The sequence below is a fragment of the Notolabrus celidotus genome, chromosome 22, assembly GCF_009762535.1.
Source record: "Notolabrus celidotus isolate fNotCel1 chromosome 22, fNotCel1.pri, whole genome shotgun sequence".
NCBI classification, from domain to species: domain Eukaryota; kingdom Metazoa; phylum Chordata; class Actinopteri; order Labriformes; family Labridae; genus Notolabrus; species Notolabrus celidotus.
The window spans coordinates 23,323,953-23,339,784 of record NC_048293.1 but is presented as its reverse complement, the minus strand read 5'-3'; the positions used below and the strand labels follow the sequence as shown (position 1 = coordinate 23,339,784).

General features: G+C 43.9%; 3 protein-coding genes across 7 annotated transcripts in view; 1 reads left to right on the top strand and 2 right to left on the bottom strand.

The window, feature by feature from the left end:
* Positions 1–15,832, bottom strand: part of LOC117806222 (NLR family CARD domain-containing protein 3-like) — a 435,740-nt gene that overhangs the window by 15,402 nt on the left and 404,506 nt on the right. The gene's annotated exons all lie outside the window — the stretch shown is intronic.
* On the bottom strand, positions 1,820–4,204 carry LOC117806245 (cytochrome c oxidase subunit 8A, mitochondrial). Its single transcript, XM_034675071.1, has 2 exons — positions 4,016–4,204; positions 1,820–2,181 (listed from the first exon to the last, which is right to left on the bottom strand). The coding sequence occupies exons 1-2, from the start codon at positions 4,139–4,141 to the stop codon at positions 2,086–2,088; spliced, it is 222 nt and encodes a 73-aa protein (XP_034530962.1). The 5' UTR covers positions 4,142–4,204; the 3' UTR covers positions 1,820–2,085.
* rrh (retinal pigment epithelium-derived rhodopsin homolog) lies at positions 5,972–15,613 on the top strand. 3 transcript variants are annotated; one of them, XM_034675064.1, is made up of 8 exons: positions 5,972–6,234; positions 6,443–6,560; positions 9,396–9,586; positions 12,704–12,803; positions 13,363–13,516; positions 13,595–13,763; positions 15,028–15,206; positions 15,313–15,613. In XM_034675064.1, the coding sequence occupies exons 2-8, from the start codon at positions 6,455–6,457 to the stop codon at positions 15,416–15,418; spliced, it is 1,005 nt and encodes a 334-aa protein (XP_034530955.1). In that variant the 5' UTR covers positions 5,972–6,234; positions 6,443–6,454; the 3' UTR covers positions 15,419–15,613. The 3 variants fall into 3 exon arrangements, with proteins under 3 accessions (XP_034530955.1, XP_034530956.1, XP_034530957.1); XM_034675065.1 differs by lacking the exons at positions 5,972–6,234; positions 6,443–6,560 and adding an exon at positions 7,247–7,313; XM_034675066.1 differs by lacking the exons at positions 5,972–6,234; positions 6,443–6,560 and adding an exon at positions 7,892–8,058.

Here is a 15,832-nt window from a genome sequence, read left to right as displayed (position 1 = left end):
CACCGCTTTGCTTTAAACTGTGGAACAGATAGGAATCGTGGGTTTCCTGTAGAGTTCAGAGGGAGCTTGTACGAACCATCAGAAACAGGAAAGAAATGGAGCTACCCAACAGCCAATCAAAAAATAGCTTCACTGTATCCGGGTAAACAACGCAGCGATACGTCACAAAGAAAAGGATGTGCATGACGCAGATTGGAAGACGCTGGAGCCTCGTATCAAATGTGTACAGTCATCACATAGATTGATTTTGAAGAATATTTACTGAACAAAATGACTACCTTTTCAGAAAAATAAAGAGCTAGGGAGAGAGTAAGAGAGAGGGAAGTCAACATACTTAAGGTAAAGGAACAAAATACAACCTGTATCTGAGTTTAAGGGTTTAAACTTGAGAGCCCTGAACACTTGTACTAAAAAGTGACTGAATTCACATTACATGAATTAGAATGACATTATTAATATCAAATAACTACAAAGTCAGTAGATTTACCTTTAACTAACCCTTCCTCACTTAACCTTTATATAATAATAAATCTACAGTCAGTGGTGGAGCCAGGGGGGGCCATGGCCACCTCTGAAAGCTGATTGGCCACCCTGAAATTCTTAAACATGAGTGGCTATTTGCCATGTCAGAGGCATTACTTATATTGAAATCAGCTACTGTGTTGTTGTGTTTCAACCAAGCGGCAAACTCCAGTCTCAAACGATGAAGCCAATGTGGAAGTGCTATAAACTGCAATACATCGAAAATCCACTTGAGGCTGGCTGCAGAAACACCGGAAACCACATAGATATGAATGGGAAAAAGACGATCTTTTTAGCATTAATAAACATGTTTACAGCCTGGTTCAAAAACCGGCTTGGCCCTACAAAGCTAATCTCTCTAATGGCACACACTGTACGGGGGGTGAATTATTTTCTAACGTGACGGTTCAGAAGATATTAAGATTACGAGTTTTGCCCAAATAAGGATATGACTGACGTGACTCCCGGTCGGGAACACACAGCCACTGGCTAAGAGACTCACACTACGTCACACTCTGCCTAGCTGAGTTCCGCATTACCAATATGGCTGCTGCCGTCGATTTGCTTCAAAACAGCTCTCAGGAACAGATGGGTGACGTCACGGATACTGCGTCCATATTTTATACAGTCTATGGTTTCAACAAGCTGCAGAGACAGTTTCTTTGCATTTGAATATTATTTTTGTTGATGCTTTGACTTTGGACAATCATCCTCATTTTGAGTCCTTAAAGAGTTCAGTTCAGCAGATTTAAATGTTGACACTCTGTACTGTTACATTTTTTATGTCAATGTTAGAAATCTACAAAAATGTAATATCTTAAAAATGATTTTATAAAAGAAGTTAAAGTAGATGTGATTATTGGAAGTAACCCTCTTAGGTTTGGGGTAAGCTCTTTCCACGCCTGGCCACCCCTTCAACAGTCAGTGCCCCAGTTTGGCCACCCAAGTCAAAACTGTCTGGCTCCGCCACTGTCAATGTGTCAACTGCACTAAAACTAAACAATCCTACATATTTAGGATCACAGTCAACATGTTGAATAGATAACTGTCTACCAGTAATTTGGATTAATCCAGAAAAATCACATGACTGATTATCAGACATGTTCCCTGTTTGGTTTTGTCTTCACTGTCATTCCTTCTGTCAGCAGAAATGATCCTGAGCTCTCCTCGCAATCATCAGAGTTCTCTGGCTGCAGGGGAAACATGACAACATCCAATCTGTTCAACACAACAACAGTCTAATGTTTCAACAAAGAGCCTTTTCAAAAGGGAGGAAACACACATCACAGGCAGCGGGTTGTGTTTAAAATTTAATCTTGTAACATCATCCTGGAGAGGAAAGTTGTACAGTACAATACTAAATATATTCAAGGTGTATAAGTCAGTATTTTTGAAACAGCTGCTCCCTTTGGGATGTGGAGTGGAGCCATCAGAGAGGTAGAGGAGAGGAGGGGGAACTTCTCTGCCAGCGGAGGGAGGGAAATGTAGATGATGATGGTCCCAGGTTGTCACTGGAGACTGGATGCTGGACGCACCAGGTAAGAGACTGCTAAAATGTCCACATTACTCTTTCGTCTTGTACTCCTCCAGGTGAGATAGAATCCACCCGGCTGGTCCCAGGATAGCCAGGGAGAACATGCTGATCCCAATCGCAGTTTCCTGGAGGAGAGACGGAGAGATTCAGTCAGCTGACGGCCAATCAGCATCTTCACAGCCTCAGGGCTGCACAGAGCATACACATTTTTAAAAGCACACTCTAGACCGACCTTGAAATCGTACTTTTAACTGAGTCTTATTTCATCTTATTTATTATCTAGTTCATGTGATATATAGTCAGAGCTATACTGAATATGCTAACAGGTTATTCTAGGAGAAAAGACAGATGAGAGAAAAGGACCCAGGTGATTTACATGTGAGAAAGAAGAACTTTTAATCAGGTGCATTTAGAGAATCACCATAATATGCTTAACTACACAATAACTGATGTATTAATGTGTTCATCACTTTATAACCCAGAGTGGATTCTCCTTCACCTTTTCTTACCTGTGAAATAATCATCAGACCTGTGATAAAAACAATACAACTTGTAAAAAAAATGCATGAGTTCAGGGAGCTCGTTCAGTCAGCGCATCATTCCACCACGGTGCAAGACTGAACGCTTCAGGCGCTCCTTTGTGCCCACCGCCATCAGACTGTTGAACAGTAATGGAGGCCACAGACTGCACCATGCTGACCACTGACAACACCCCGCCCCCCATGAACAGATCCATACCATCCCTGCATCGTCTGTCACACTCCATCATCTCATCCCAAACTGACTCTCTTGACTGCTGCTGGCATTATAATGCATAATATATTATATTATATAATTATCTTGCTATATTATAGTATGTTATATTACATTATTATTGTAACTACAACTCACGGTCATATTACATACCCATATTATTTTTATTTATTGCTTAATTTGTCATTACCAACCATAATCACACCATGTCAACCTGTCACTACTGAAATTTTTTAATACTGCCTGTAATTTTTCTATTTAATTTAATTCAATTCGTAACATTGTATATATCTAAATTGTATTCTATCTTTATTTATCTATTTTTATTTAATTTAATTTTTACTTATTTTTATTTTATCTTTATTTATTTTTTAACTTATTTTTATTTTATGTCGTTTCATTTTACTTATTGAAACTTCTTCTTGATTGTACTTCTGTCTGGGTTGCTGTAACAACTGAATTTCCCCCCTGGGGGATTAATAAAGTAATATCTTATCTGATCTTATCTTATAAGTATGATCCTTCCTTTATCAAGTTATCTTTATAAACAATGTGCATGGTGTAAACTTTGTTCCTTCTGTGCTGCTCTACATAATGTTGCAGAGCAAGATGGCAGCCTCCATGGAGGGGGTCCCTCTTCTTATGTAAATATAACAGGCTCAGTCTAAGTTAACTAAAGTATTGAATATTAGAATAGAATAGAATAGAATGTAATTTATTCATATTAAGGCTGCTAAATTATAGACACTGAACCTTTAAAACATAAAGATTACATTTAGGAGGACTCAGGATTGTTCTCCCTTTTTATCACAGTCATCATAAAGTGGTCTTCTGACACCTTTAGTGATCTCACCTGTCCTGATCTCACCTGGTGTAAATGTGTTCATGCCTCAGGACACAGAGCACTCACCTGTCATGTTAGCTTCATGTGTTAGCATAGCTTCATCTAGTGTGATAGAGGGTGAGTGTAAATATGAGCTGAGACTCCCACTTATCAAATCCACTATATTTACTTGAAGTAAACTGGGTCTATAACCAGGACCCTCTTTACAGCTGCAGTCTGAACCCTCTTTATAACTCGAGTTTGAATTCTCTCTGACATTATATTTATTTTGACCTCCAAGGACGGCTAGCTCTCTGTTAGCTAACGTTAGCAGTCCTGACCCGGGTCGGTTTTTAGGGTGTACCGGATCCAAGCAGACTCACCACGGCTCCGACCTTCCCCTTGGCCGGTCTGGAGTAGATGCTGGCCCTCTGCATGACGGTCTGTGGTCGCAGGGAAGGGGCAGCGCAGGTCGCGCGGGTCGCGATGGTCCTCAGGAGTCCAGACATGTTTGACTTCTTCTTCTTCTTCTTCTTCTGTCCTTTAGAGAAGCTTTCGTAACGTTAGCTGTGAGGTCACTTCCTGTTGTTGAATCAGCAGCGAGTCAAACAGCAACACCTGCTGGCATGAGGATGTAACTGCATGTAGGCCAATTTACTGCTGTGGGAGTTTATCCATTCAGACACTGTTGAAATAAATCAAACACAGGTAAGCTGATTGTGAACTGTGAGTAAATCTTCATCCATCTGGTTTCACACTCAGAATACAACTAATGTTCTCTTATTAAAGGCACTGTGAGGAGTTTTTAACCAGCTGAGAAACACACTGAAACAGACACTGATGCCTCTTTATGACCTTCAAAAGCAAAGAGGACCATGAACAAGAACACTGATACCTTCTCTGTTGTCATTTTGAATGCCTTAAACCACTCAGAGGGGTTAGGTGTCAGACCACATGATTGACATTTGGCTTTAAATGGCAAATAATCACATTGAGTGATAAATCTGGCTGTTAAAAGACATTAGGGTGAGTTTTTGTTTAAAACACTACTTTTTCGTGTATGGAACAGGAGATAAGAGCAGAGCCGTGGGAAGTGGCTTTAAGTTGGGGGTGCTGTAGTAAGATGTGCAATTTTTTTTTCTTTTTGCATTTAGGTTACTTGTGCAACTGATAGGCTATAGCGCACATACATTTTATTTTTATTTATCTGGTTTGAATACAAGCTTTCAAGATAACTTTTCATTATAAATTCACAAATTGCAACTTCCATACCCCGTTGTACCGCAAAGAGCACACAAGCCAAACTGGTAAAACAGGTCCAAAAGGCAGTAAAGCATATTGAACAGAACTTATCCAAATACATTTAGTTTTCAAGCAGGCACACACACAGGGCCCAGGCTTCGGGTTATTTTAAAATGAATAATTATTTAAAATTGCTATAATTATTTTTCAAATCTGCCTCAGGCATTACATTTTCAGAAAATAATACAATGAAAAAAAAACTGATTTATTATGTTAATTAATGTATTTATTTAAACTTATTTATGAATCCAGAAAAAAATGTGTGATGCCTTTTCCAACAGTGGGTGCTGCAGCACCCTCAGCACCCCTATTTCCCACGGCCATGGATAAGAGGTATCACTTTGTCCACAAGGGGATGCCAAAATTGATATGAATCAAAAGTTCCTCACAGCAGCTTTAATGTGTTAGTGAACCATGGATTACTAAGGTAGAAGATAAAGGACAATGAAAACCAGGACAAACAGGTTACAAAACAGTTCATACAGAAGCAACAAATGCACAAAATAATGCAAATGCAATGAATGGGATTGTAGAATAATTTGAATGATGTGTGTGATGTACATTTTATTTAAAAGCACCTTTCTCAACACTCAATGTCACCTTAAAGAAAGATTAAACCACAATAAACAAAAGAACACAATAAAATAAATAAAAAATATCAAGCAGAGTAACACAGTTAAAATGAAGCAGATAAATTACTCAGAGAATGCAGTTTAAAACAGATGGGTTTTGAGTTTTGATTTGAAGAGGGGTAGTGAGTCAGAGTTTCGGATGTCTGGTGGGAGTGAGTTCCAGAGTTGAGGAGCTGAGTGACTGAAAGCTCTGCCCCCATGGTGCTGAGACGGGCAGAGGGCACAGAGAGGTGGAGGGAGGAGGAAGACCTGAGGGAGCGAGAGGGGATGGCAATATGTTTATCTACTGTCTTCATGCTTTCACTCTATCTTTCCTTTAACAGGCAGAACCCTCCAGCAGAAACAGACTCATGTTAGACACACATTTGCTGAGACCTACAGTGTAATATAAATCAATAAATGGTTCCTTGACTCTCTTTGCACCTTGTTGTCACACTTTGACCCTCTCTCAGTAAATCAGCCTTAGCTGCATCAACAGTATGTACCCTCTGTGTGGTAAACAGCGTTCAGTCTGAGGTCCAGGCATTAAACAACTTCAGTTTTGTAATGTCAAAGCTTATTGGTGAGAGGCCGACCTGCAGCAAACTCCACGTGAGTGTTAATCCTCGGGGCTGCAGCCCACGTTTCGTACAGAATACCTCCTAATAACTGTGGACGGGGGAGCAGTGGTATGTAATAATCCCCTTCACCCTACACCCCCACATTCACCCCCCACCACCACCACCACCATCTTTCAACAACAACACCCTACAGGTTTTAGTTAGAGGCACATTTTGAAGCTCAGACTCTCTACTTCTCTTTTTCTGTCTGATTTTCTCTTTTTTTCTTCACTTCTTCAGTCTTTTCTCTTTACGGTCATTTCTGTTTATCTTCTAGCTGCGTGAGAAAATGGGGATCGACTCTGGGGTCAATATTTCGGATGCACCTTACGGGGGAAAAAGTGCTTTCACCCAAATGGAGCACAACATCGTGGCTGGATATCTCCTCACTGCAGGTAACAGAGACACGAGTCTGTGGTGTCGTAGATGGATTGTGAATGATCTGTGTGGATGGAGGGATTTTCTGCTTTGTGTTGTCCTGCTGAGGCTTGTGTGGAGAAATAAAGCAACAATGGCATTTTATTAGACACAAGAATCAAGAACTGCTTAACTCAACAAATCTTACAGTGAGATTTCTAACCACCACTAGAGAGCCAACAGTTACTGTAAAGACCAAGTCCAACTATCATTACAGCTTATTTCATGAGATTATGTGGAAAATAACTGCTGAACTTTCCACTCCTGTGTGTGATGCTGCAAAGAGACCACTGCTCAGTAATTCAGAGGCTGGATCCTTCAAAGGGCACACTTGAAGATGGATTATGTCGCCGTGTCGAAGGCTGTTCCATGTTTGAAGCTCCTTTAAATGCGTCTTACAAATACGTCCTGTTTTCTGCGGAGGATGCATCAGGAGCGTCCTTTGCAGCCCAACATGTCATTCTTTGCTCGCCAACTCAGACGAGGAAACGGACTCTCAAGCTGCCGAGTAATACACGATTAATCACAGTTGGTTTCAACTCAAAAGCAAGCTGAACAAATGTTAAAAAAGACAGACGCTTGAAACTTAAAATGATCTTTCAAAAAAATATCTTTATAATGTGGTTATTAATTGAAGTGATGCTAACCAGCTAGCTACTTGCTCTTGAACGACAGGAGGCGGAGCTCTGTGATGCCAGTGACAGGGTGGGAGGAGCTTGTGATGCAAACAGGTGAGAGGGACAGGACATGCTTGGATGAAGAGAGAGGAGGATGACATGCAGGAGAATTAACCCCTGAGCTGAACCGGCACCAAAAGAGTTTAAGTTTCATATCTGATCACTTCTGGACATGATGACAAACTCAAGCCTCCGAGCCTCGCGACAAAGAATCACCATGAGTCAACAGTTATCTGATTCACAGAAGTTTCTCACAGCTCAGGTTTGACCTGTCGTAGGAGCAGAAGAGGAGATCTACCTGAGTTTGATAATTCAGTGTCAGCTGGGATAAAGAGAAATCTCAAGATTAATTTCATTCTGTATTTCTCACCAATCATGTACACGAGAGAAGCAACAATATACGGCTATTCTGTGCTCCTGCAGGTGAATTTACTGGCATTACATCTGGTTTACCTGAGAGTAAGAAAGGCTGAGAATTATTGAGCAAACTGAAGTCTCTGTAGTAAACACACAGACACAAATCTCAGCTCTGACTCTTCATGTGTTCAGTCTCTGTGAACCGGATCTCTCCTGAGCTGCAGTAACGTCTCCTTCATGTTCATCCTCCTGGACTCACGTCAGAAGTCCATCTTTCTGTGGTCAGACTCATGTCCCTGACGTTGTTGTGGATCAGACTGTGAGTGTGTGAAGAGATCACATCATACAGGGGAGGTAGAGTCTGCAGAGGAGACTCAGGATCCTGGTCCAGATATGAGCTGCTGAAGTCCTCGGTCTCTACCTGGAGGAAGGTGATCATCAGGTGCTCAGCATTCACTGAATTTATCTTTCATAACTTTAGCTCTGGGTCGACTCTGATACATTTCTGCAGCTCTCACGTGTCTGTTGAATCGGCACTTTGTTTTATTGGTGCTCATGCTACCTGCGGCTACTGCTGCTTCGTGTTTCTTAAAGAATCCGTTGCAGTGATGACGACCTGTCAGGTGACTTAAAGATCACTTGCTTTAAACCTTGAGGATGCCTTCCTCCTCTCTGAATACTTGCAGTATGATTTGTAAGTTCCAGTTGTGTTCACCACTGAAACAGTGAAAACATCCACACCGGTGACGCCATTTTTACTCTCTCACCGGCTTATTGGGGCTGCGTTTGTTGTTTGTAAAGGCTGATCACATGGTGCCATCTGTTGGAGTAAGAAGGCTTGTTAAGAAGAACATGAAAGCAACAAATGATGAATCTTCTCTTTATGAAACATGCTTTTGTTTATCATCGAGACATATATTAGAAGTTCATTTTCTCACTGAGCCCAGAGTGTGAGGGGAAGCATGTCAGCACAGACTGAGGCGGTGACATGCAGCTGCAGAGACATACAGCTGCAGAGACATGCAGCTGCAGAGACATGCAGCTGCAGAGACATGCAGCTGCAGAGACATACAGCTGCAGAGACATACAGCAGCAGAGACATGCAGCTGCAGAGACATACAGCAGCAGAGACATGCAGCTGCAGAGACATACAGCTGCAGAGACATGCAGCTGCAGAGACATGCAGCTGCAGAGACATACAGCTGCAGAGACATGCAGCTGCAGAGACATGCAGCTGCAGAGACATACAGCTGCAGAGACATACAGCAGCAGAGACATGCAGCTGCAGAGACATACAGCAGCAGAGACATGCAGCTGCAGAGACATACAGCAGCAGAGACATGCAGCTGCAGCGACATACAGCTGCAGAGACATACAGCTGCAGAGACATACAGCTGCAGAGACATACAGCCGCAGATACATGCAGCTGCAGAGAAATACACCTGCAGAGACAGACAGCTGCAGAGACAGCTGCAGAGACAGACAGCTGCCGCGACATACAGCTGCAGAGACAGACAGCTGCAGCGACATACAGCTGCAGAGACAGACAGCTGCAGCGACATACAGCTGCAGAGACAGCTGCAGAGACAGACAGCTGCAGAGACAGCTGCAGAGACAGACAGCTGCAGAGACAGACTGGAATGGTTTGCACATTGGTTTCAGCGTGGACCGAGTCTCCTCTGAAGCAGTCTTAAATAGAAACAGGGTTTCGTGCTGCTTGTGTGACTCTGATCTCCCTCATAGTGACTCTGCTCTTCCTGTCTGTGTTGCTCTTCTCAGGCATTCTCAGTTTGTCCAGTAACATCGTGGTGCTGCTCATGTTTGTGAAGTTTAAGGAGCTCCGCACTGCCACCAACTGCATCATCATCAACCTGGCGCTCACCGACATCGGAGTGGCAGGTATCGGGTACCCCATGTCTGCTGCGTCTGACCTACACGGCAGCTGGAAGTTTGGCTACACAGGATGTCAGGTGGGAGGAATTTAAACTCCATCAAATGTATTTCACTGATGATTGACCCACAGCTCTGAATCCAGTGTTCAGATAAGAGGCGGTGAGCTCTCTCTACCTTACTTTTGGATGGTTTTTGGGGGCAGGGTTTGACATGAACCTGTTATGGCTCTAAAGGAGAAAGAGTACTCTTAAAAAGATCAGCTGAGCCTTCTCAAACCTGGGTTCGCTTCCAAATCCAAAACTCTAAGAACAAATTAACTACACATAGCCTACGTTGCCTGGCAAATGTCTGAAGACCCTAATCCTCTTCTGTACATAATAGATGTGATAAAACATACGTTATATATTTATTGCTTAAAGTAAACGACTTCCACAAGAACATTTGAGCTGGTTCCAGTTTGAAAACGCACAAGAGTTTAACGCCTATTTAAAAAGTGAGCATTCATTACCTTCACATATAACGTGGAGTTGAAGTGAAGCCTGCATGTTTTCTAAACCCTTCAAAATGTCGTAATAACTAACGTGACACTCTCTGAGCCGCACACGAGACTGAACCTTTGAGCAGCTGAGGCACGTTCGCTTTCTCTGCAGCCGGCCGCGTGTTCGGATTCTTACTGCAGATTAGGAGGTTTTTCTTCAGTCCCTGTTGTTGCACAGAAGTTTGAGCCATGTGATTCTAATCTACAGAGAGGAACCTGGAAACACAAACACACACTGCTTTCTTTCTTTACTGTGCACCACGTAAAGACACTGTACATGCTTTGTCATCCCCCCGTATACTCACGAATCCTCTCAGCCTAAGTTTGAAGAACTGGATCAAGAAGTGGGAGCTCAGGAGGGATTTAGGAACAACTTTCTGCAGTGGAGGAAAGAAAACCTTTATCTCAGTGAGGAGGTGAGGTCGACCCGGTCAAAGAAATGCTCTCTCGAATATAACGAGCACATATTGGTCCTCTGCTATTTATCCTCTACATGCTCCCCCTTGGTCACATCATACGCAAACCCGGTTTCCATTTTCACAGTTATGCCGACGACGTCCAAATTTACATCTCCACCAAATCCATCACCTCCGCAACCCTCACCACACTCACTGACTGTCTTACCGAAATTAAAACCTGGATGCAAAAAAACTTCCTTCAACTAAACTGCGACAAATCAGATATCATCATCATGGGCCCCAAATCCCTCACCACAGCCACCCAAAACTTCTCCCTCACATTTGATAACACCACTCTGACTATATTCGAAACCTGGGTATAATTTTTGACACCAACCTCACCTTTGGAAAACATGTCACTTACATCACCAAAACCGCCTTCCTTCACCTGAAAAACATTGCCCGACTCCGCCCACTACTCTCCATCGCTGCAGCTGTAACCCTGATCCATGCTTTCATCACCTCCAGAATTGACTACTGTAACAGCATCTTATATGGCTCATCATCCAAAGTCCACAATAAACTCCAGTACATCCAGAACTCAGCTGCCCGTCTACTCACTCACTCCCAATCCCTAGATCACATCACCCCTGTCCTCCAAAACCTCCACTGGCTTCCTGTCCCCCAACGCATTCACTTCAAACTCCTCCTCCTGACTTACAAAGCCCTCCATCACCTGGCCCCCTCCTATCTCACTGACCTCCAACTTGTCTCCAACAAAAACAAACTCATACGCACCACGAACACTGCCACCAAAATCATCCGCCCCCCCACACCCAACCTGTCTGACCTCAACAACAGAGCCATCATACGCAGAGCACGGACTATAACACTGGACCCCCAACACCCCCTCTACTCAGTCTTCACACTACTCCCCTCCGGTCGCAGATACAGATCCCCATACTGTAGGCGAGCCCGGTTTGGCAGAATCTTCGTCCCATCGGCCATAGCACTGCTAAATAGAATGCCACTGTAATGTGTCCGGTGAATTTATATGTGTCCAGTGTGTTCATATGTGTTCGGTGTGTATATACAGTATGTGGGATGAGGTGCACCATTACTGTGAGGCTGGGTGGATGTTTATTGTTTATTGTGTTCATACATGTATTCCTGTACAGACGGTGGCAACAAATCTCCTTATTAAGGACAACTAAAGATCTATCTATCTATCTATCTACCTGCTTCACCCTCACAACCCCTCCTGTGCTCTCCGCTCCTCTGATGAAAACCTCCTCTCCCCACCCTGTAGGACCAAGCACCAAACCTGGGGCGACAGGACTTACTCCATTGCTGCCCCCGCCCTCTGGAACTCCCTCCCCAAACACATACGCAGCTCTACCAACCTACAAACATTCAAATCCCAGCTCAAAACACACCTCTTCAGAACCGCTTTTAACTGTTAATGTTTTTATATTGTCACGGCAACACAACCCTGGCACGAGCTCGGTCTAGGGCATCCAAGCGTTGGCTGCCCGTGCCATACTAAAGAAGGAATCAGGTGGCTGTCGAGCAAAAGGCAAAGGGAAAAGGCGGACCTTATCTGTGCCGACTTCTTTCCAGGACACCATTCACGGCTCCGGGACCAGCTCACGCTGCTTCCTTCTCGGTACCCCTCAGGGTTTCCGATGACAGTTCATATTCAAGTTAACATATATAACACACGACAAAACTCAACGGAAAAGGGGAAAACTTCGCAAGAATCTCTTTCCACGGCTTCTGACAACGGCGTCTCTTTCTTCTCGCCTCTCTAGCAGGTGTCTGCCTGAGCTAATCAAGACCACAGCGTCACCGTCTCATTGATAAATTGGTCATGTGACCAGGAAGGTCCGCCCACCTGTAGCTCGACAGCCACACCCCCATACTCTGGACAGTGTTGCCGCAACAATATCCAGTGTTTCTAATTTGTTTCTTTTATTGTGTCTCTGTCTGAGTTCTGTGAAAAGCGTTATATAAATAAAATGTATTATTATTATTATTATTATTATTATTATTAATCATAGAGTCTGATTAGACTCGATGTTTGCTCACAGGAGCTTTAATGTTGTGATCACTTTCAATCATTCTTCTGTATTTCTTTCACTGAGTGTCAAAGCACTTTGTAAACCCTTGTTTTTAATGCTGCTATATAAATACAAATATATCATGATTATTTTAAATTATTGTTAAATCATGAAGTCTGTTGTATTTCTTGTCTCCAGATCTACGCAGCTCTCAACATCTTCTTTGGCATGGCCAGTATCGGTCTGCTGACTGTGGTGGCCATCGATCGCTACCTGACCATCTGCAGACCGGACATCGGTAAATGAATAAACACGTCACTAAAGGAGGATTTCATGAAGAATTGATGCATTAGTGTCAGAACACCAAAAGGAGGAGGACACAAAATGCAGACTCACTTAAAAACAAAAAACAAAAATCCCCAGAACAACAAGAACAGGGAGGAAACACAAAGACTATACACACACTGGGTAACGAGTAATGAGACACAGGTGAGAACAACAAGGCTCAGGTGTGGACAATCAAACCGGAGGGAAAACACAGGACGTAAAACTAAACTGAACACACAGAGAAATTAGTCTACAAAATAAAACAGGAAGCACTCCTCCTCACCTTTGTTTACTTCTTTAATCAGTGATCCGGTAGAAGAGGTGTGCATGAATGCTGATCTTAGACACATTTATAAAAGGTTATGAGATGTATCCATGCAAGAAGAGGATGATGTCCCCTCTCTGGAGATTCCTGAATCATCTCACACTGTTTGCAGATTCTAAATGAATAAATCAGTGTGGCTGTCACCGTATTCAGAAAGCTGTAAAGATGCTTGTTTTGTGGAAACGTGTGTTCTCTCTCCCTCCAGAGCAGAAAATGACGGGGCGGTCGTACAACCTTCTTATTCTGGCAGCGTGGTTGAACGCGGTGTTCTGGTCCACCATGCCGATAGTGGGCTGGGCAGGTTACGCTCCTGACCCCACAGGAGCCACTTGCACCATCAACTGGAGACAGAACGATGCGTGAGTTCACAGAAAGCTGCTGCTGCTGATGATCTCAAAGTGACGAGACGTTTAAATACTCTGTCTTCTCCTCCACAGCTCGTTTGTCTCGTACACCATGGCGGTGATTGCTGTGAACTTTGTGTTGCCTCTCTGCGTCATGTTCTACTGCTACTACAACGTGACAGCCACCGTGAAGAGGTACAAAGCCAGCAACAGTCTGGACAGCATCAACATCGACTGGTCGGACCAGATGGATGTCACCAAGGTAAACCTGAACTGAGCACTCAAATGGTCACTGTAGTCATGTCTTAATGCTCCATGCAGGAAGTAATACGGCCTCCAGGTCTTCAAGCTGATGCAACCTTTCAGGTCCAAAAGTCGACTCCAGTGTTTGCAAAAGAAATCCAAAAATAGTTCCTCCCTTTCTCTGGATTCATTACCTCAAACATTTCCCAACATGGTGTCAGTCTCAGGTGTTCAGTGTCCTCCTCTACAGTGTGATGTTCATTTTGGAAACTGTGTTTAAAGCCTGATTTTTACTTCTCAATATCCCCATCCTGATGAAAACTCACCGTGCCAAACAAAGTGTTCAGGTTTCGGTTTGCAGCATGTGAAAAGTGGGCAGAACACCATCTTCCTCCATCTTCTTCCACCTATCCGGGTCCGGGTCACGGTGCAGCAGTCTCAGCAGTCTCAGCAGGGAAGCTCAGACACTCCCCTCCCCGGCCACTTCCACCAGCTCTTCTGGGAGGATACTGAGGCGTTCCCAGGACAGCTGGGAGATATAATCTCTCCAGCATGTCATGGGTCTTCCCCGTGGCCTCCTCTCAGATGGACATCCCCGAAACACCTCCCCAGGGAGACGTGCGGGAGGCACCACCTCATCTGGCTCCTCTGGATGAGATGGAGCAGCGGCTCTACTTTAAGCCACTCCCGGATGTCAGACACCCTGCGGAGAAAGCTCATTTCAGCCGCTTGTATTTGCGATCTTCTTCTTTCGGTCACTACCCACAGCTCGTGACCAAAGGTGAAGGTTGGAACGTAGATGGACGGTAAATCGAGAGCTTTGCCATCTGGCTCAGCTCAGCTGGCTTCAGTGGGCAGAACACAATCCAGCGTGAGGACAGCCTCGCTCCCATCAGTGGTAATCTGAACACGATTCAGTTATCCTTATTGATCTGCGTGCGAATGCAGCTATCTGTGCAGGATCATGAGGGACGCATCTTCTTAGCGCGGTGTCATGAAAGCAGATTAGCATTTTAATTTCCAGACTTTCTTGAAAGCAGCACGAATGATCAATCTGATCAATCTCGTGTTCTCTGGATTATAAATCTGTGGAGCTTCTCCTGGTTTTGAGGACTACAGGGGCAGCTAAGATGAGGATGATGGAGGACTGACTGAAAACCTGGACTGATGGAGAGAGTGTTAATGAAAACAGAGGAATGATGGAGACTTGTATCTCATGCTTTAATTTACGTCCCCATGAACGTAATGCTCTCTGTATGTGCTGCTGTGTTCGTGGTCTGCAGATGTCCGTGGTGATGGTGGTGATGTTCCTGGTGGCCTGGTCTCCATACTCCATAGTGTGCCTCTGGGCATCTTTTGGGGACCCCAGGAAAATCCCCGCCCCCATGGCTATCATCGCTCCGCTCTTCGCTAAGTCCTCCACCTTCTACAACCCCTGTATCTACGTCATCGCCAACAAAAAGTGAGTTTTATCTCCGTTCTAATGCATGTTATTCCACATGGGCACAGGTCTGGTTTTAGTGCTGTACGAGGACGATGCACTCAAAGACACATCTCTTCTCTTCCAGGTTCAGGAGGGCCATCATCGGGATGATTCGGTGTCAAACCAGGCAGCGAATCACCATCAACTCTCAGGTTCCCATGACCACCTCCCAACAAACCCTGACCCAGTGAGGTGAAGCTGCCTCAGTGTCCCGTGTATCGATATATAACATTAAACCGTGTATAGAGACTGTTAGGATGTAAGAACATGAATGAATGTTTTTCTTTCAGTTTGCATCGCACCGTGGCGTTTACTGTGTAAATCTCACATGCTGTGCTGCTGTCGTCACTGTTTGTGTGCTGCGTACTTCAATAACAAACTGACAAAGAAAATCTCTTTGTTTCATCTTTCTCTAAAGACTGAAGTTAAACTCACCGAGAGTTCATTTGAAGCTGCACGTTTAAAGGGGCTCAGAAAGGTTTGGAGTGACATCAGCCACGACGCGGGCTGTAAGGTCCGCAACATCAAAACTGAGATGTGACTATTAGCACCAAACTTAGAGGGTAGGAGTGTTTCATAAAAGGATAAAAGATAACTTACTTAAC